The sequence below is a fragment of the Amblyomma maculatum genome, chromosome 9 (genome assembly GCF_055883805.1).
Source record: "Amblyomma maculatum isolate TAMU_Amacu chromosome 9, ASM5588380v1, whole genome shotgun sequence".
NCBI lineage: Eukaryota > Metazoa > Arthropoda > Arachnida > Ixodida > Ixodidae > Amblyomma > Amblyomma maculatum.
In genome coordinates, this window is record NC_139352.1 from 95,545,845 (window position 1) to 95,567,811 (window position 21,967).

Sequence of the window (21,967 nt, forward strand, 5' to 3'; positions counted from 1 at the left end):
AGTCGTCTTTTTCACAAAAAAATGCGTAAATCGCAACAGACAGTTTGCAGAATCACAACCAGTGGCTGAGCATTGACATTGCGACACATTTAGGCACAAATCGCCCCTCTGGCCAAGCAACTATGTTACGTCGCATTCAACCAATCGCATTTGTTTGGTTACAGCGGCTGTAGTTACCATTTGCATTTGTGCTGTGCCAGTGGTGCAATGATTAGAGCCCTCCTTAACTAGAAACCTTTAGTTTCATAATGACCGTGTGTTGTTCAACAAGTCTATCTTACTGAGCCGTTTAAAAATCACCATCACTCTCTATCTTGCATCTTCAGTGCGCGTGCATAGAAGGCAGCGCACTTTAGGTTTCACCTGAAAGCTGGCTTTTCCACAACCCATGAAGCCGATAAATGTAGATGAGATTTGCGAGTTACGTGTGTCGAACGCATCGCGAGGAACTGTGGCTTGAGCGAGCCCGTAAAGGGTTCAACAAAGATGTTCCAGTTGTTTGAGACGACGCGGCTGTTATCCCTATCAGCCACTCGTCGTCAGGACGGTGTGCGACCGTCAGTGGTTCTGTCTGCATTCGCAGAGCAGGCGGACTGGCAGACCTTGGCCCTCGTCTGTAGTAATGGTGAGATACCTGCTCTTTTTCGCCTTAACGAAATTTTCTGAAGCCTTCTACTTAACAGCTAATCGTTCAGTATGATATGCCTGGAACGCGTCATGAAATTCCTACCCAGTGATCTACTTCTGCGCAGTGTTGTATCTGTTGTCCGTAAGCAGACCACTGCCCAGACCAGATTTATTGGCCCTGGCTCGGCCCGAGCCCAATTTTTTGAACACGCTTGTGCCTAACCCGATTCCGATGAAACCCTGACGTAGTCAGCGCAGCTCGGGCCCACAAACAACACGAGATAAGCGCACTTAATAATACCTCGTTTTCTGCACAGAGGCGTGAAATTCTCTCTCCTTAGTTCTGGTTGCCTTATTCCTTTTCTATTTTGTTTTATCCATAACAATATGCACATATAGCTTCGGATACGACATCTTTAAAAAAACTGGGAAAAGACCTTGGCGCAAAAATTAACACACTAAAGAGAGAGACAAGGGGACAACGGACAGGCGCCAGTTATCCCAGTTTTTAAAAAGATGTTAGACCAACTAGCCTGGCAGCATGCTTTATTCGGATACGACAGCTGCCAGCTTGCTGGAAATAATATATGGGAGCCTGTTTGCTGTTATTTCAGGTTTCAAATTTTGCAAGCAGACGTATATGTCAAGCAGCTTCTAATACTATGATGAATTCAGCGCTGCCATTCTAAGCAGAAGCATAATGGCAATGACCATAATGGCATAATGGATCCAACGGCAGCAAAACGCAGAAATATTTTGCTTAGCGTATTATGTCATGAAGTTGTTCAATTCAGCAGGCCTCATATGCTTTGCTGAAACTCCCTTCTGCACATAAACAATTCTCAATATCACCAAGTCCTACCGGTTTGACAGGGTCTTTGTGTCACCCATTTTGCACGTGCCTAAAGCATAGTAATATGACTGGGACAAATGGGCCAAGCGTAGAGGACAACAGCGGTGTTTTCATGTCATGGCCTGAGCAGAGGAGAGAGCAATGGCTAAAATATTACAAAAGAAAAAAAAATCACGCACAAACAAAACACTTTTTTTAATGCCACTGAACAACTCCAGATGCCAGTCGTCTCATCTCATGTAGTGCTTCTTTCATGCGAAAAGTTACCATCTGTGCCATTTTCTTTGACTTGAGGACAAAAATTATGCATGGCATATGCAGGTCAAAGGTAAAGCCTTTGTATTGTGGCATAGTGAGCTATGCTCGGGTGGCACAGAGCAGGCAGATTGACAGCTGCTGGTCTATCTTTGGCCTTTAAGTGGAGGTTGGCCCTGCATGTGCCTTTGTTGGTGCCCAGCTACTGCTTCGGCAGGAAGCTTTCTTCTGCTCATAATTCCTCACAGCCTGCCCTGCCTGACTCCCGTATGCAACATCGCTGGAGGTTGTCATTCCTTACAATTAACCAGCTGGAAACTGCACATTTTGGTGAAACCTGAAGTGCAGAAAAGACAGGGACGTCAGAGAGACACAGAGCAAAGTGCCAACTTTCATGTGATTATTATCTGGAGCATGGAAGGATATATACAGAAGGCAGTGCTCCAAAACAGAAAAATGAATTGAGACTCATGGCACGCTCATGCCGTGACCATCTAGGAACACGATTTAATTTTCTGACAGATTCACCGATGAAGTGCCCTCGCACACAGCTGCATTCTTGAGAATCAAACGTGCCTCAGCAGTGCACTCCCCAAACAATGATGTGCAGGTTTTACTCGGTCATTCATAAAGTGTTCAGACACTTTATGCCCTTCCTTGCTTGTGCCGCATTGTGCTTGTGTTTTCCCAGTCTTTCATGTAAACATCTGCCAGTTTGCCCTTTGTATGCTTGGCCACAAGTCAAAGGAATTAGGTATACCACACCTTGTTTGCATTCCACAAATTTACTTTAATGCCTTTTAGTACATCCTTTTGGGTCGCTTGAAACTGGGTTTGGGGTTCTGCACAATTTTGAAAACTTTTCAGAGGCAGAGAAAACTAGCCTTACATTTGCCTTGGCCGCCTTCTTGAGCCTGTGTGAACTTCCATGCATTTAGAGAATCACCGCTATCTTTCTACTATCTATGGGCTTCCCCGAACAAATCCTTCGACACTTCTTCACCAAGTCCTCTGCCACAGAAATAAGCACATCTTTGGTATAGCCTGCCTCAAAAGAGTGACTGGCCTGCTCACTAAGGCTGGTGGGCACCAAGAGGGGACAAGATTTTTTCATGGTGTTCTGTATATATCTTTCCGGGCTCCAAATAAAATTCAGTTGCAAGTTAGCGCTTTGTTCTGTGTCTCTCTCACGTCCCTGTGTTTTTTGTGCTTCAGGCTTCGCCAAGATGAGTAAACTCCACCAAATAGCCCGAGAAATAGCCTTGCTTAAACAGTAGCCATTTACAAGCATCAACAACATTCGCTAGAAGCAAACATATCCAAGCTACCGCCCACAAGCATGGGTCGGGCGATAGCAAAAATTATGATGGAGGTGAAGAGAAAGGTGGTCAAAAAAATTAGAGTGTCTCTTAGATGCCTCTTATGACGAGAATGATGAAAGCCTACCCTCCCTCTCCTATAACTTTCCTCTCATTGTTTGCATTTTATTGGCATTCGTTGGAGTGCTGCATATAATTATAATTGGTTTACAGGAAAAGAAAGGCATAGTATCTGTCACACTTTCTCCGACAAGTGTGTGTTTGGATGGTACACCGTCGCTCCTGTCGCATAGCGTTCCTTGGAGCGCGTTAAAGTGTGCGATTGCAGATGGCAGGAATGCTGGACAAGATGAGACTTCTGATTGGTAGCTTTGAATTTGGCAGCTGGTGACGTCACTTCTCTGTTGACTAATCAGGTGTGCTGCTCGTGCAGACAGCTTTTGTCGATGACAGTATGAGCCACTAAAGACTTTCGCCTTAAAATTACTATGACATTCATCATTGCCTGAATCGCTTTGGGACGTTAAACCCTGTAAACCAAACATTTGTTGTATAATCTTCTTTTAGTTTGATATTGGTTTTAAGTATACCGAGAAAGAGGAACATGTGTATATGAAAGCAGAAATTTCTTGGTGTCAGCAGTTATTATGGTCTTCAATTAAAAGGACATCAGACATAAGGAGTGCATTGTCAGAATATTTATTTAGATACATCCGCTCGTCAGCAACTCGCTGCCAGTGCACATGGCTGTCCTGCTTAGAGGTTGCCCATTTAAATACTGTAATGGTAAGGCTTTATGATTTGCATGCCCTTATGTTGTACAGTCATTCCGGAAGGACAGTAGTGTATGTGTGCTGAAAAGGGAGATTTCTGACACTGGGATTCCCCTGAAAACAGTAATTGCCACCATGAAAGAATCTAATAGTCCATGACACATTCTGTGTAATGACTTATTTCATATTCTATGAAATTATGGGAATTTTATGCCAGTTTTGATAATAAAACAGACACTTATATCTTCAGGATTTTTTTTATTGGAGGGGAGGGGACATTTTCTTCTCTCTCTTATGCATGCCTAGTTTGCCACATGATATTAAAATTTTGAACTTTAAAGATAGTACAAAAGTTGGTGCTGAGCATCATATTCTACTATCGTTGTTACCTTTTAATCCTTTGAGAACTGAGAAGTGGTCATTTACTAAGTATCCTTTTAGTACTCGAGCTCAAACCTGGGCCTGGCCTGTTGCGGTACAAACCCTACCTCAGCCCAAGTCGAGACTGAAAGCCTAAGCCCTGCCCAGATTCGAGAAAAAACAACAACAAAAAAGCACTACCCACTTGGGCTTTAAAAATCCAAGCCTGTGCAGTGCTTTAGCTCAGAGCCACGAGGTTCTGAGCTTCTAAATCCAAGCTCAGGTTTGTGTGTTTCTTTGAGCACCTGCTGATTTGGCACATGTTACAAACTCTCATCTCACCGTTGAGATGGGAAGGTGAGGCCACGCTAGCACGTTTGTATGGATGGGTGAAAGCAGGGCTTTGTATCTATGTCACTCCTAGCATCTTGAGCAGCCAGTCCCCCTCTTGAGCATGCCGTCGGCAGGTGGCATGGCCAGCCACTGACTGGTTGGCAGCTTCTGTGACCTTGCTTGTCTTAATGAGCCCCGCCGCGGTGGTGCTGTGGTAAGACGCCTAACTGCTGTGCCGGAATACCCGGGTTCGATCCCGACCGTCGCCGGCTGCGTTTCGATGGAGGTGAAAGGAAGAGGCATCCGTGTGCTGTGCGCTGATGTCGGTGCAGGTTAAAGATCCCCAGGTGGTCGAAATTACTCTGTAGTCCTCCACTATGACTCCTCTTCCTCTCTTTCCACTTTCACTCCCACCTTCCTCCCTTCCCTTAAGGTGGGGTTCAGATGCCCACAGAAATAAGTGTGGCAGATACTGCGCCTTTTTCTTGTTGTGAACTAATAATAATAATAATAATAATAATAATAATAATAATAATAATAATAATAATAATAATAATAATAATAATAATTATTATTATTATTATTATTATTATTATTATTATTATTATTATTATTATTATTATTATTATTATTATTATTATTAATTGTCCTAAAGATACTTGTGTTTCTGTTTGCTTGCTTTAAACCATGCCTCACCTCCTTGCAGTGAAACGTTGCTGTTAATATCACCATAGTATCCCAGGTCACCACATCTTCGGAAAGTGTCCCTTTAAGTGTGCATTGTTGTGCTCTCTTTCAGGAGTGCTTGTCATGCTTTATTATATTTTGCACCCTCTCCAGTGCGATAAAAAGCAGTGCTGCTTTAGCATCGGTTATGATGTGCTTTTGTTTGTCACTAGATGTTGCCACAATGTTTTGAATCTCTGGGATGAAGAGGACCAGAGCCCACTAAAACTTTCTCCAACAAGGCGTATTGCAAAAAACCCCACTATAATAAACTCTGATGTGGCAAATACTCTGCTATGGTAAAGTGAAACTGCTATCCCTGTTAATTACTTTTCATTGATAATAATAATTATTAATTACCTTCTATTGATAATAATAATAATAATAATAATAATAATAATAATAATAATAATAATAATAATAATAATTGGTTCACAGGAAAGGAAAGGCACGGTATCTGTCAGTGTTCTGTGGACACCTGAACCATGACATAAGGTAAGGGAGGAAGATGGGAGTGAAAGCGGAAAGAGAGAAAGGCGTGCCATAGTGGAGGGCTCCAGAGTAGTTTTGACCACCTGACTAAATTTTTGCTCCTTTATAGCAAGGACATTTTTAATAAAAATTGGTTATAGTAAAGTGCGTCTAGCCACGGCGATTTACTTCCCATGGACGGGTATTGCCGTAGGTGCTTTACCTAGGATCGCGAGGCAAATTTTTCTTTATTGAAAAAAAGAATAATATAAACACAGAGTGGTTTCTTTAATGGCTTTACCACCAAACTCATCAACGTAGAGGAGAAGCCAACTTTATGTAGGCCTTGAAGCTGTGAGAAAAAGCATGCAGCTCGTAGGTTGCTACAAACATAGAAAAAAGGCGGCGCTGTCCGTTCAGAAAGTAAAAGAGAGTAAAACTGCAGCAAGAAATAGGGAATGGAAGAAATGGCCAAACATTTCAAGCATGAGGCAGTGGTGGCAAGAAGTAGAGGTGACATGTACGGTTTTGCAGTGCTTCATTCTTGCTGCATTTCTCATCTATTGCCTCTTAAGAGACAGAAACAATTGAAGATGATGCAGTGTTCATACAAGGCTTTGGTTCTGGCATAAAATCAAGTTCAGTTGTATTTGTAGCCATGTTGCCTTCATGCTTAAGAAGTGCTCCCATAAGAAGTAAACAAAAAAAATCTTATAACTGAAAAAACGAAAATAGCAGAAAGAGATGATGAGAGAGGGATGAAAGGTTTTTCAGAGTGATTTTTTTTTTTTGTTCATAAAGCAACAAGACATGTTTAGTAAATAGCCATTTAATTATCAGACGTCATCTTCAGGACCATGTTCTCACCAGCAACTGAGATAGTAAAGATTTTTGCCGATCCGAGTTATTTTACTATAAAGGGGTTTTACTGTATTACTGTTTGGCAGGGGAGGTTTATATCAGTTTTTGGCATGTCACTTTTGCTGATGTTAACCACCACTATGGTTGCTGTTTGTTGTTTCTTCCCGTGGTCATCCTACATAAAAAAAGAAATGGGAATATGCACTGACTGAAAAGTTCTCATGCAGCATGCAGCAAGCTTCCTTTGGGCCGAAAAATATATTGGATGCCTAAAATCCAATGTTCAGTCCCTTTTAAACAAAATAAATTTTCTTTGCAAACATTAAATCATTTGAGACACTTGATGGCTTTTAATTCACATTACAGATCTTCATACCACATATGTCATGTTTCATGTGAGCATTGTGGGGTGTTTGAAATTGTCGTGCAAAGTCATGTTGCTTTGCCCCTGTTGACCAATCAAGATTTTCATTACACAGGTTACTGATGTTCTTGTCGAAATGTGGAAGAAGTGGGCATGGGCAGGACATGTATTGCAAAGGCTGATAACCGATATGGATAGACTGGATTCCAAGGGAAGGCAAGCTTAGCGGGGGGGGGGGGGGGGGGGGGGGGCATCGTCACAAAGTTAGGTGGGCGCATAAGATTGAGGACGTTTGCGGGGGTTAGGTGTGGATGCAGCTGGCACAGGACAAGGTTTAATTAGAGAGGTATTGGGAGAGGCTTTTGCTCCGCAGTGGGTGCAGTCAGGCTGATGACGAAAATAATTAGTATGGCACCAGTCACGGTCATAGGGGTGGTCACTTTCACTAAACACTTCAACGATGTTGCCATTCACTTGCAGGGCACCTGGTACTGTATTTGCGGCACGTGCAGGATCCCCGGCCTCGCCTCTGGAGCCTGCCATGGTCAACGTCACGCAATCCGCACCACCATGGCGAGGTGGTGGCACTGTGCATGGATCCGCTGGCCACCAGACTTGTCCTAGTCACTGCCAATGGGGCGCTGCATGTCTGGGACCTTTCGCCATTCATGGTGAGTGCATTTTGCATGGGTAGCGTTCGGGCACAGTTGTGGTGTATGGTTAGCAGAAGGCATTTTGGAGTGAAAGACTGTGAGAGAGGAGACTGCCCTTTTGTTGCAGGTACAGGGTGATGGATCATCAGAGAAACATTTTTCACACTGTTTTAACATCACAAGAAGGATGTTGTGCCAATGGAGGCGATTGAAAGAACAGTTGCATTGCAACAACCAGCACAGCCAAGTGTGTTTAGAAAAAGTTTATTTACACATGTACAATCGATCAGTTACACAACACACGAAGATTCACACTGGGTACATGAAGCGAGACAGGGACAGAAGTACACGAGCACAGGAGAATGACGTAACAAGAATTATGGTACAGCAGTTATTCCATAGTAGGACAGCCTCGAGGAAACATAATCTCCAATTTGGCCTAAACACTAGGTTGAGACAGATGTTGATCAAGTAACTACCACAGACCCCCCCAATACCAAGCTGTCACCTCATATTGTTGCTGTTGCTGTGGCTGTAGGAAGAAGGAAAAGAAAATACACGGGCCTGTTACTGGCTCTGTAGCTGAGCCACCTCCACTGCCTCGTGTGGACAGAAAAGAAAACAGAGAAGAAGGAAAGAGAAGAAAGAGAAAGAAGAGGGAGAGAAAGGCGCGCGTCACAACAGCCATCGTCCACCACCGAAGCGGTGGTGGGTGCAATGACGGCCTACAATAGATACAAATCTGGTGGCAGGCTAGCCCTCGCCGCAGTTAATTAAGCGGTGGTGACCTACCAGTCCCAGTCCCGTAGGGCCAGGAGCAGCCATCCCTCCACCTCACCCCAGCAGATAATGTAGAAGCTAATGCAAAGGCTAATGCTAATGCTCATTTAATGGTTAGCTGGCAGTTAGCATGACAATAACAATGTCAGCATTGCTGATAACTGGCTCAAAATTTGTGTGCAGTAAAGCAAAGTATTGTAAAAAAGTAAAGCAGTAATCCTGCAGTAAAGCAAAGGATTAAAGAAAAATATTGTAAAGAGACGATTTGAGAGGAAAATTTCAATGTGCCAAACTAGCAGTCTCCACACTGGAGCCTTCCACTGTTTTCCTCCTTTGAGTTCCTGTATATTCAGGGACTAACGACAGTGTGTAGGCCTATCAACTTGCCTGTGGTACCGATGGAGAGAGAGAGAGACTGGTTTGTGTTGCGAATTACTTCTCCTAAACCAAGATAAACCAAGCTAGACTAGGTCAAAATGTGCTAATGCACCCGATTTTTATTTGGCGAGCCATTTTTTTCCCATCACCACCTGGCTCAGCTGCATTGGCGTTGAAAGGGAAGCTTCACCTGGTCTCCTAGGCGTTGACATGCCCCGTCTTACTACTGGCTGTCTGTACACACTGGGAATAGGGTTGAAGGGAAGCTTCAGCAGTGGGTGTGCCCAAGCACCTGATGCAGGCACTTTGCCATTATTTGCAGGATGAAGGTGCGACTGACGATAAAAGGAACGTGGTGGATGACACGCGAGCAATTCACCTCTTTGGAGACCGAGGTATGGTGCTGTTTTTTTTTTTTTTTCTTTTGTGAGCTGCCTTGTTTTTAGTGCATCTGCATGGCATCATGCAGCATTGCAGCCATTGACATTGCTTCTTCCCTTCACCTCAATAGCAGCATTGATGCCTCCCCCTCAGGCACATCATTTCTGATTTCCCTTTCCTTTTGGGCAGACCCTAGGGTGCAGGTGGTAGCCCTAGCCTCACGAGCATATGCACATACGTTATGCCCACGGACACAAAACAGAATGGACAGGGGTTTGGGGTGGGGAGCATCAGTCCACAGATGAAGACAAGACCTCTTGTCAGAACATCGGCGCCGGGGTGGCGCAGTGGTTACGGCGCTCGACTACTGGGCCCAAAGATGCAGGATCGAATCTCGCCTCAGCAGCTGCTTTTCGGTGGAGGCAAAAAGCAGGACGCCCATGTGCTGTGTGATGTCAGTGCACGTTGAAGAACCCCAGGTGGTCGAAATTTATGGAGTCCTCCACTACGGCGTCTCTCATAGCCTGAGTCGCTTTGGGATGTTAAACCCCACAAACCAAACCAAAATATTGGCTAGTTGTTGGGTAGGTCCCTGCCCCTTCCGACACTTGTTCATTTTCTTTTGTTTGAATCTCATAATCTTCCTGCCTTCTCTCTGTTTTCTAGTATGTATCTGTGACAACATTCTGTGACCTGACACTTGTATTTCAATTCAAACTGCAGGACATAAACACTGTCCTACAGAGATCTGACTTCATATCAAGCCAAACAGTTATTGGCTTTTTTTCATCTAGGATGGGTCTAAAGAATTGCGTTCAATGCAAAGTATGTGCACTAGTACGTCTCATTTGCATTTGGTTTAAGGCTATGTGTTGTAAGGTTAGGATTCAGGCAGCAATCAATAAAACTAGTGACGGGAAGCCTTAGTGGTAGCGCAGTATAAAATTTGCGGCTGCTTAAAGCACCATAAGAGTGCAATGCAATAGCAGTGTGTTCTTAATCCAATACCCTTGAATGAAAGCTGATGAAGGCAATGGCATGCAATACACAGCGCGAAAGAGTAGCATTAACCATGAGGGATTGGGGCATTGATAGCGTAGTGCTCTTGGACAATTTCCAGCGAAGCTGATGTGTTCTTGCCACCGTGGGCTCGAAACCCAGGCTTGCCGCAGTTTGGCCATGTTTATTTTATTTGGGTTGCAAATGTCGACGGCCAAATTGGCTTGAGACATCGAGTCTTTTTGCAAATGAAAGCAGTGATGTTTAAGCGCTAAAAAAATTTTGACCTTGATTTGATTCTTGCATTAGGTTTCATTGCAGTGATAAAGGCTACATGCAGGTATGTGCACAAGCAGACCCGTCCGGGCAGGCTACCACAAAACTGGAAAGTAGTGTCCTTGATAAGCCTTCCAGTGACCGTGCGATTGCACCAAATTAGATTAGGCAATTGCTGAAAACTTCTCCAAATGCTACTACTAGGTACCTTGCACCTATGTTTGCTTTTGCCTTCAAGTTATGCAGTGTACAGTAGTTTTGTTTTAGTAAAACTTCGTTACAAGAGACACTCAAGGGACCCGAAAAAGATGTCTCTTGTAACCAAAATTCTAAAAGCATGGTGTTGATCAGTTTACTGCACATCAGCATATAAATGCCTTCACATGCATTAACAAGAAATTGTTCAGGAAAGCTTAAAGTTATTCATACTGGTATGTATTTTTGTGAGGGCACGGTGTATTCCTTCCCAAATTCTGAAGGTAAAGCACTTCACTTTGCAAGCCTTCCTGTTGCTCTAATACCTTTGAAGCACTCTTACATGCTCCTCACCCTCAGATGCTGACACTTTTCTTCTGAAATGCCCTCTTAGTCATCCTCTGGGGAGCATGTGCCATTTACTTGCGCGAGAATTGCACAGTCTGTAAGCTCTTCGGAAGCATACAAGATCCGCATCTGCAGATACAAATTCCTCAATAAATTCTGGTACCTCAGCAATCTCTTTGATGCTCGCCCAAGCTTCATCTTCAAGGAAGCTTTCCACAGTAGCCATATATGGGCCCTCTTACATCACGTCATCACATTTAAAGCCTGCTTGTATGAAACGGTTTTTCACAGCTTCACTTCTCAGGCCATTCCAGACGCCTGAAATCACCTGAACAGCAAACTTCGCATCAATTACTATTGTATAGTCTTGCTGCCCATCGAGCAGCAGGCATTCTACCAATCTTGTTTTGTACAGCAACTTGACAGAGTGCACAATGCTTTTGCCTATTGGTTGAAAGTAAGGTGTGGAGTTTGGAGGGAAAAAATAACTTTTGTGGCTTTGAGCACGAGAACTTTGGTGCTGCAAGAAGCATTGTCCACAAAGAGAAAGGCATCGGGATTTTGAGCTTTCATCTCGTGATCAAATTTTAACAGCGAGGAGTTAAATATGCTGGATGTCACTCATGCATTTTGATTTGCTTCAAAGGTGACAGTAATGCGATGCCAGTGGCTGAAACAACGGGGTCGTTTTGACTTCCCAATAATGGGGAAGCACTCTTTCTCAGTTCCTGACATATGCAACAAAAAGGATGCTGATACGGAACAGAATTAGGGAAATTTGAAGTGCATCATGTACGAGTTTGCATGCTTCAGCTGCGTTGCATGAGCAACCTGGGTTGTGTCTCTTCTAAATAGTGAAGAATTTATTCCAGGGACCTGAAAAAGTGGTCCTTAGTAACCGAGTGTCTCTTGTAACCATGTCTCTTGTATGCAATGTTGTTAACATGGCAGACATAGGAAAACCAGCCAAACCATTTTCAAGTGTCTCTTATAACCGAGCGTCTCTTGTAACCATGGCTCTTGTAACGAGATTTAGCTACTTGTTTTCTTGTATCTTACATTCTGTTTTGTTAATTAGTTTCTCTTCTCTTGTACACATGTTGTTTTCTGTACTAAATGTCCTTCTGATTCTTCTAAGATTTATTATCATTAAACTAGTAAATAAATACTGTTCCACAATGGGGCAATGCTCCATCGAGCCCACCATCGTGAACATGACCATGAGGTGACATTCTTTTGTAACATCCCAAACTTTGCAGTAAATTGGCTAATAAAAATGACATACAGTTTATTTTTGCCAACAGTGTAGTATAGTGCAAAAGCATCCATATCTTGACTGTCCATCTGTGTTTAACCCTTTGACTGTAGAATGTTCCGAAACCCCCCCCCCCCCCCCCCGAAAAACTCACCTCCAGTGTCAAATTCTTTTAAACGCTATGCGTTTAGCTCAGTACCCATACGACAAAAATGCCACAGGAGGGAATGCGGCTGCAGTACCCGTACGGCAAAAACAGTCAGAGGGTTAAAACTTTCCGACCAAATTTTGGGGAGGGGCAAAGTCTGTTTTGGTGGTGTCCCAAGTCGGTTTAGAGTAGCCAGTTTTAAGAGGTTTGTGTGGAGAGGGCAGTAGTGGCCAGCAGAATAAGATTGCTCAGTTTCAAAGACGCTTTCAGAAGGGGTCTTTCAAGGACCTCGGCCATGTGCTTCGATATTCACGTTATGCCTAAAAAGGTACACATAAATTCAACAAGGCTGATGAATGAGCAAGTTGGTAAGGGTTCATTTTTAACCAGCCTTGTCCTGTCCTCTTATTCCCTGTGTCTCGTCCTTTGGCTGGTTAAAAATGTACATGTAAATGTTTCCTTTTGAGGTGGTAGGGAGACCTCTAAATAAAGACCTCTCTAAAAGAGGAACAGGGAAAATGAAAACAAACCAAAATGAAACCGTAATAGTTGCCATATGAGTGCAACTTTTTCTTTTTAGTGTCGCACTTTTTGGGCTTTTGGTGTGCTGCGAGTTAAAGCGTGTGTCAGCCTGGCTGCTGCTTCCGCTAGCGATGGTGCCCTTTGCCTTGCTTCCAATGTGCAGGCACTCCGACATGTGTGTGCTGGTGGCAGACCCTGAAGGGCGTCCCAGTTGCTGTCGTCGGCACAGAGGTGAGCTTTCTTACACAGCTTTTTTGATGCATACGTAGAGGCTGCACTGTAACGAAGGTTCTGCACCTATTCTCGGTTCACACACGCTTGTTAGCACCCAGTTGTAATAATCTGCCATATTGTGTATCATTTTGCGTAGACACGTGTGAGAAAATTGGAGACGTGTGTGAAAAAAATGACGATGTTCATCCCAAAATTGTTTTTTTTTTTTTTTGCTGTTCTATCATCTTTGACCCTCCCTCTTTCATGTTCACCAACTTCAGCCTCAAATCTAGATGAGAAGTGGTAAAAATCTGCGATGTTAGTACGCGAGGTGACGCACCACTGATTTGCTTTTGTGATGGGTACGAATTTAAAACATGACGCCTACCACTTCTGTGGCACTGCAGGCAGGTAGAGAGAAATTTTGCATTTTGTGGGTCCTCCAACAGTTCTCAAAAAGAAATTAGAAAAGCTCTTTCCTGTCCCCAAAAGCTACACCACCACTCTCGAAAATGCTGCTGCCATTGGCTCAAAGCTGCTGTACCACATGTTGTCAGGTTGCCGTGATATGGTTCAATCAGGGACGCACAGGATTTGAGCAAGTTTTGGAGAAGCTATAGGTATACTTCCTTCTCCGGAATTGATTTTGCTGAATATTGCGCGTGACAGTCTACAAGTCTCAAGCATGTCTACTTAAACTGCTGAGGCTAAGTCACTTCGTCACCACATGACGAAGAAAGCTTGCACTGAGGACACTTTTCGGGGGCAGTGCGAGGGACCTACCTATACTGTAGGAGAATTTTAAGAAAATGTATACTTTGCAGCTCTGTAAACTGCATTTTTCCAGGTTTGTTTAAAAGAAAAAGTTATATTCACTCATTAAATACTTGTTGAAAATTTAAAAAACCTTTTTTTTTTCTTTGTTATTTTGAAGCAACCTTACTGCTTGTGCTGGTTATTATTCCACCTATCAGTGTTGTACATCACTATGAAATTCGTATGGATGTTCTTTAGTATTTTCAAAATACAGCTGTGCTATTTTTGATTGCACAGCTTTAATATATATTTATTAGATATATATTTACAAAAGCATTGTAGTTCTACGAATAAAAAGCGACTTAATGAGTAACATTTCTTATTTTAAACATTCATAACATTTGTACATGAAGCACTTTATTCTCATTGCGCAGAGTGCATCACAATGAAGGAGGTGACATATTGCTCATTGGTGCACAATAGGTGCACAAAAACACCCCTGTATTTCGAATGCATGACTTGCAAAAATTTAACTAAACTAGACAGGCATGAATTAACACCAGATTTGAAAACAGCTCTTAAGAATTGACGAAATATGAAATTTTCTTCCACCTGGCTCTAATATTAACAGAAACGTTTTATTCTGAAGCGTGTCCCCTTAACTAAGAGAGTATTTAAGTGCATGTACGCGAACAAGAACTAGCAAGGGAAAGCCAGCAGACTGGAGCCATTAAAACTGCCCCTTATTTTTTCATTTCACTTTTGGGTAGATTTTTCAGGGCAGTGCACCATGTCTGCTGGGTTGTCTTTCCCAATTCCTGTGTGCTTAGGCAACAGAGAGAGAGAGGAATGAAATTTTGTCGAAGTTTAATAGAGTACAACCTCATAACTTCGAAGTCACTGGTACCACGGAAATATGTTCTATTTAACTGAACACGCACGCACGCGCACACACACACACACACACACACACACACACACACACACACACACACACACACACACACACACACGCACGCACACACGCGCACGCGCACACACACACACGCACGCACGCGCACACACACACACACACACAAAGGCATTGCAAGAATGTGCTGTATGTACTTACGATTTGTATTTTTCCGTGGGACAGTATCACGGTGTCCTCGTAACTATACTCCGTTTCATACATCAGGTGCAACGCAGCGAAAGCTACGCAAGTAGTCCACAAGAAAAAAAACAGGAGGCGTATCACTACGCGCTCGTTCTGTAGGCGAGTGGTTCCTGCCGAAACGGGCTCTATTCCGAGCATACACGTTTGCAATAACATGCTTCGCATGCTTAGACATCTTCACAGAGCGGATCTTATAGAAAAAATGCGCACCAAAGAACCATTTTCTCAAAAAGGGATGCGCAGCGCGGAGGGCACAGCCAGCGCCATCTGGTGGCACAGCTGGCAAGGTTGTGGGGCAGCAAAACGCTGCACGAACAAAAACGACATAAAAAAACATACAAATTAGCCGAATCCGACCTTTTCTTCCTAAAAAAGGTGCTTTTTATGAAGTTGATGGCAAATGTAAAATGTATTAAGCTTGCAGACAAAGCAACTATTATTTTCTCTCGTCAAGAGTAGGCACTATTTTTTATCGCGGATGCGGAGAGCGCAAACAAGCGCTGTAGCTTTGGTAGTGTTGCACTTGATGTATGAAACGGAGTATAGCAGTGCACCCCAAATCTTAGAATTAACCAGGCTGATGCTTGTAACTGCTTCAAATTATCTGGTCAAATTTACGTTAGAAAATGCAGGACCGCAGAATTTTTTCGGATTATCCAGAATTATAAATTAACTGATATCTAATTATCAAGGTTTTACAGCAGCTATTTGTTGCTTTATTGTTATGCACAGTGATATAACCTAGCATCACGAATACATGGTGCGAGTAACCTTTATTGGGATCCTGTTAGTCAATATGGACAGCAACTGCATACCAGAAGCCTGCAGTATAAACGCAGCTGTAGTTGAGACTGCTTAGTGCATAAATCGTGGCTGCTTCTTTACCATGGCTTGCACTGCCTGTTGGTTGTATTTGGCTTTGCTATTCCAGTGCTCTTCAATGTAGGCTTTTGTGTACTCTTGCCAGGCTCTGTGTGAGATTGAGATTTCAGCCTGCTGTTGACTGTGTGTTCCACCCGCAGATGGGGGAGGTGTGCTTTGTCGACCTGATTGGGAGGCGGCAGATGGCCTCGACGACCATCAGCCAAGCTGTGGTGGACGTGCAGGTCGTGACAAGCACCGTGCGCAGCATCACCCACCTGCTGGTGAGTGTTGAGGGCAGTTCCTGGCTCCTCGCTTGGCTGCACTCATTCCACTAGGACACTCTGTTGCTCCTCGGCTCAGGCTTGGAGGAACTTGGAACTTGCTTTTAATGTGGGAGTGTTGGGCACTTGTTGGGCGATTGTGGCCCCTTAATCTGTAGAGTTGCATTAGCTTTAAGATTAAACTATTTTGCATAGGGACAGGTTTGTTAGGCATTGACTCTGGGAAGGACCTGTAGCAGCTAATGGCAAACATGGTATGATAGGTTCCTTGGAGAAACTTTGCTGTCTACACGTTTTACGCCTATGTTTCTCTTGATTTTCACATCAGTGCAGTTTTTATTTCAGCACATGCAGTCCTGTGAGTGTTGGTGTCTTGGTCACTGTTTCAAAGGCACATCCTTGTTGTTGAAGGCAGATCCTTCAGCAGTACGTGTTGGCTGCTCTTGGTAGCACCATCCGAATACACACTTTTGCAACTTTGCCATGCGGAGAGGGCTTAAGGCTTTGCCCTCTTGTTGTTGTCAGGTGACCGATGTTGACCAGCAGCACTGGCACCTGCTTCTAGAAGACAAGGCAGCTGGTCACGACTGGCTCCGAACCATCAATTCCCCAGTCACAGCATCTTCGGGGGCTGCCACGTCCGAGTGGCGGTTGTGGTCTTCACCTGACCGCGAGGACTCGGCTTCCACGCAAGGTAAGCTGCCGTCATCTCATGTGTAAAGTGCCACTGTTGGACTGGCTTCTGGCAGTGTTTGTTGTTGTCTACAAAGAATTTTTCTGATTAGTTATTGCCAAATAGATCTGTTTGACAAAGCAGTACACTGGATTGCCAGGTGGGTGATGTTTCTGTGGACATTGCCTGGCTGTAGCCAAAGACCTGGCAGGGGTATGCACGTGGAAGGGAAGGGGAGAGGGCAGTAGAAATACAGAAGGGAGCCCTGGCCCCATTGCCTCATTGTCTTGGAGGTAGGGAAAAATTTGCACCAGAGTGTGGGCTTGCATCCTGTTTCCACATTGCTGAGGGGGATCATACCCCATCGTGCAGTGCAGGTGGTTTTCCCACCACGTACCCACCACCTGCTGCAGATGCAGGCAAAAAAAAAAAAAAAGAAAAGAAAATGGAATGAAATTGTGCACAATGTGCCATAGCTCACGAGGAGAGCTGTTTTTGTCTATTACTTTGTGTTTGCAGTGTTTTATTTATTTTCATGTCTTTGTCTGCATTTTCAATCTGTGTGTAAAGGTGACACCCATTTATCATGGTGCCAGGGTTATATTTTGGTCTGCGCATATCGCAGTTCAAAACTCGCTTGTTAGCACACAACTGACACTTAACAACATTACTGCATTTTTGTAAAATCTAGCAAGGATTTTTGTGGTTCTGTCAGCATTTGTTTTCCACTAAGATACCAATTTATGTTACCGAGAAATTTAGAGTTGAATTGGAAATATCTCTGCCAGCATTTGATGAAAGTCAATGATGTTAATGTTGATGTAGAGTTCATTGGGGACTGCATAGTCACTGTACAAAAAGGGGAGAGCGGTGGGATCCAGGCCTAAACGCTAGTTACTTGGCGAATGCATCACCGCCTTTTCTTGGGAAGAAAGTCTGCGATAGCACCATGTGGCACTTTCATTTTAATGCGGCAGTGCGTTAAAGCTTTTGTTCTGCAATAAATCTGCCATCGGGGTTGTGAGCAAAAAGTTACCAGTATGCCCCTGGCAGACGGTAGTTGACAGGCGACATGGCCGGCCAGTGATTGGTTAGCAGGTTGCGTGGTCTCACAATACTACATGACGTGGCTGTCATGGCAGCAGCTGCCAATTGAGATAGCTGCTTTTAGTTGGGGTGAGATCCAAATCTAACCCTCTGGGAGCCCTAGATCCTGAATCAGATACACTGCCCTTAGGACACACTAGCATGCTCGCAGAACTTATTTGAAGCAGGGCTTCTTGTCAACGTCGGGTGCTCTTACTTGTAATGTTGTAGCCTGTTGTATGCTAATGAGTATTTTTGAGATGATGAGGCACAAATTAAGGGATTAGGGATTAATGAAGATTTGCAAGGGGAGCCAGCGGAGGGGAGCCATGCCCTCAAGCACAGAATTTGTGTTCCCCCCCATTTATTTTTCTATTACATGATTGTAAAATTTAAAAACTTACTGTTTTTGCAGCAGCGGTCTTTTTTCGTGAAAATGTTTTAGTTTGTGGCTGTAGGCCAACTTCAATTTGTGTTGAGTGTTGTTCCAAAACATCTGTTGCTGCAGTTTCTTTTTTAGCGAACATTCCTACTTTAAAGATTTTGCACGGAGTAAGTTTTAGAACTTAAACTTTTTGTATTTGTTTGGGGATTTATTTTTCATATTATTACCTGTATCATGCTACTGGGCTTATAATTGTGAACTAGTGTTGGGGCATTTTTTTTTAGTCCAGTATGCGTTAACCAAGCAATGGACAGTATCACAGGTGGCGGAGTCTGGACGCATGTGCTGCACTCTCATGTATAATGTGTTATTTAGCTCTGGGGCCTCAAGGTGTGTGCTTTGCCTCACAGAGAAATGGGGTGCAGCAGCCCTGCACCAGCAACAACACCAGCATCACCATTACCAGCAGCACCAGCAGCAGCAGCCGCGGCGTGTCACCAAGCTGGGCCGGGACACCCTGCTTGACCGGCAGATTGTCCAGGGCCGCCAGTGCCTCCTTGTGCTGGACCCAGCCTCTGGACAGCTGGAGGTGAGTCACCCTGGGGGCTGCTAGCAAGGGGTGGTCTTTTCCTTCACTGCACAGAGGCCAGTGAGGGAGGAGAATGCACTTTTATTTTTCTGCTTTATTTATTTGTATATGGGGTGCACGAGGGACATGAGAACACAATGTCGGCTCCGCGCACAGAACCATGTTTCCAACAAAAATAGATATATTTCCATCAGACTTGGGGACTGCTCCGGTTACTGTTTATTTCAAGAATTACGCAATGCATTCACTATTTGCAGCAGTAACAGATTCAATTTGACTTCGGAAACAACTGCATGCCTAGGTCATCCTCTTTATAGAGATGTTAGCCATTGAGTCGGCAGTGGCAGCCTACAACGAATCTTTCCTGTTGTGGCTGTTCATTGGCCTCTCTCTCAATGACACGCAGGCATAGTAGTCAAGTTTATATATATCTGGAGAACTAGGAGGCCACAAGTTGAAAGTGACGTGGTTGCGTAAATTGTTGGCCAGCCACTCCTGGATAATGCAGGCGGTGTTGGAGGGAGCCAAGTCTTGCAGGAACAGTCTTCCTTTTGAAACACTTTCTATTCACGGTTCGACAACAGGGTCAAGCACCTCCACGTACGCAGCAGCATTAATTTAGTCATTCTGCAGAAATAAAATGTGGTGGCATGATGTCGACCTTGTTGCTGATGATGACTAACACTATCACACATGATGGAAATTGAAATTTGTGCACACTGCTGTTGGCACTTCATCAACACTTATAAAAGCGGTTTGCTATTACGACGGTTGACTTTGTGGTCAGTGTCCGTTTCATCAGGAAAACAAAACAAAGCAAAAAAAACATCTTCACTGCCCCTCAAAATCCTTCAGCTTGCTTAGCAAACACTTGGACCGAAGCAGATGATTCCCCGCGAGTTTTATTGGAATTGTATTGCGCCTGCTCATGACCTAGGAATGTTACCCTAAGTCCTCATGCACACTGAGCCTGACGGTTGGCTGTGTGACTTGGAGCTCTTTTGTAATGGCCCTCGTTGATATTCCTGTGTCACTACTCACGATGACTTGCAGCCACAGGAGAAAATCGCATGTTTAGGCGACAATTGACCCTTCACCCTAACATCTGACATTTGAGCACTCTGCTACGGCATCCCACATATCCTTATTCGCTTTGGGATGTTAAACACTTATAAATGAAGTTGAACCCCCAGTTTGTGCATTTCTTCACCTTGGTCATGACCTCTTCCTTTCCACGCTAGCCGCACCCTGGGTTCCTCCCTAGTGCAGCCATCTTCCAGTTGTGCATTACGATCGGCATCTGCCACATGTGATGAGCAATTGCCAGCTGCCCACTCTGGCAGGTGACAAAGGGAGAGGGAGATGAACCTATCTATGTTTAGGAGAGAAGGTAAAGGGCAACAGGTGATGTAGTGGTTTGGGAGGTTATGGTGAGGCCTATAATGGGCAGGTGGTTACCATGGAAAGAATCTACCATGGCAGAAAGACGAGGGTAGAGGAACACCAGACCCAAGGGTGGTCCTATGGCAGAGGACTCTGGCACCTCTTGTCCGTTTTCGTTGTTCTCAGCCGACGGGTTCCAGCCACCACCACAGCAGCCCGTTCCCTTCTCTTTACTCCATAGCTGTACGATGGTGGGGATGTGGCGCGCCGTGCCTCATGCGTGTTCGGGGTGCCGGTTGTGGGAGCTCGCCACGTGGTGCTCACGGACCACCTCCTTGTCGTGGCTGCAGGCGGAGAGCCCGGCTCTCCCGAGACGCAGCTGCATCTCTTCTCACGCAGTGCCCTCGATCTCACCAGCAGCAGCACCACCAAGAAGGTCAGTGGTGCAGTTGTCCTTCAATGGCGTCTTTGTAGGTCGAGCCCTGTACGGGGACCACAGTGTGGATGTGAGCAGCAGTGTAAAACACTTGTGCAATGGGTAACAGTGGATGGGAACTGTACATTTCTAACTGCGTGGAAAATGGCAGGGATTTGACTGAAACACGTTTCGTTGCAGAAAGAGTGCATCGACCCCATCCTGCAGAGGTTTACGATTGGGGAGCCTGCATTGGCTGTGTACCGGTTTTCAAGGCCTCGGTGCCAGACCCAAGTGGCATCGGCAGCAGCGGCAGTAGCCACAAGTAGCACTGGCAAGTACTACATCTCTGTGTGTGGCTTGTGATGGTCCAGTTCTGCTGGTGTGCGGCGACCAGCAGGAGTCTCGGGGACAGGCACTCAGAGAGATTTGGGGGGACGTTTTTTTTTTTATTAATCACACGGTATAGTAGGTGTTCACCACTCACTCTCTATTGATAGTGATGCGTCATCGGCAAACCTTGTCATGACCACCATGACTAGTGTCTTGAGGAAACGACGGTTGGCGCCCGGGAGGTTGAACAAATGACGAACCGACGACGCATCAGATAGCACCTGCGCACTGTCTCATCTTGGCTTGTTCTGCAAACATTTTTATTGCCTTGCAGCCACCAGTGAGGAGACGAAGGATGCCGATGAGGTGGCACTGACATCGGAGACCTTCCTTGATGGCTGCCTCATAGTGACACGGTATGGTGTCTACGTCTGCAGCGCCAAGTGAGTGTTGTGTTCCACTTGCCGTTTGCCAGAGATCATGATGCCAGACAAGTGACCGCGGTCACTGTTTCTTCTGGGTCCTATCAGTAATGATGGAGTAAATGATAACACACACCATGGTGATGACCAAGGTCTATTGGACCTTCCTTTTACTGTAGTAACTGGGGATTCTCTTGTCAGGACGGGGATGTTCTAAGTAACAGCAGCAGGTTCTTCTCCTTATTTCTTTCTCCCTTGTTGCTGCACTGTTCATGTTTTCAAAAGGACGTGCCAACTCAAAGTTTCTGTATCCACTCCCATTCAAGTTCTGCCCCTCGCTTGCGCTGGCAGTCACTCCCTTGGATAAGCAATTGGTAGTGCGAAAGCAACTCCCAACAATAATCTCAAGGGCGGCCACAGTCTGTGGAATCTAAAACTACACTGCTGTGCAGGTTTGCTGCATGCCGCTCGAGACACAGTTGAATGTGAAAAGCAGGGTGGAGAGCCGTTTTGCTTTTGTCCTGCGCTGGCATT

The 21,967-nt window shown here is 44.7% G+C and overlaps 1 protein-coding gene across 1 annotated transcript in view; it reads left to right on the top strand.

The window, feature by feature from the left end:
• The first annotated feature begins 134 nt into the window (after positions 1-134).
• LOC146179782 (uncharacterized) overlaps positions 135-21,967 on the top strand; it is an 80,891-nt gene continuing 59,058 nt past the window's right edge. The window contains exons 1-10 of the mRNA XM_084579342.1: positions 135-625; positions 7,423-7,613; positions 9,076-9,148; positions 13,041-13,108; positions 16,025-16,147; positions 16,673-16,841; positions 18,702-18,880; positions 20,505-20,699; positions 20,880-21,012; positions 21,346-21,454. Coding sequence (XP_084435468.1) covers positions 487-625; positions 7,423-7,613; positions 9,076-9,148; positions 13,041-13,108; positions 16,025-16,147; positions 16,673-16,841; positions 18,702-18,880; positions 20,505-20,699; positions 20,880-21,012; positions 21,346-21,454 — 1,379 coding nt within the window. The 5' untranslated portion in view covers positions 135-486. The remainder of the gene's footprint in view (positions 626-7,422; positions 7,614-9,075; positions 9,149-13,040; positions 13,109-16,024; positions 16,148-16,672; positions 16,842-18,701; positions 18,881-20,504; positions 20,700-20,879; positions 21,013-21,345; positions 21,455-21,967) is intronic.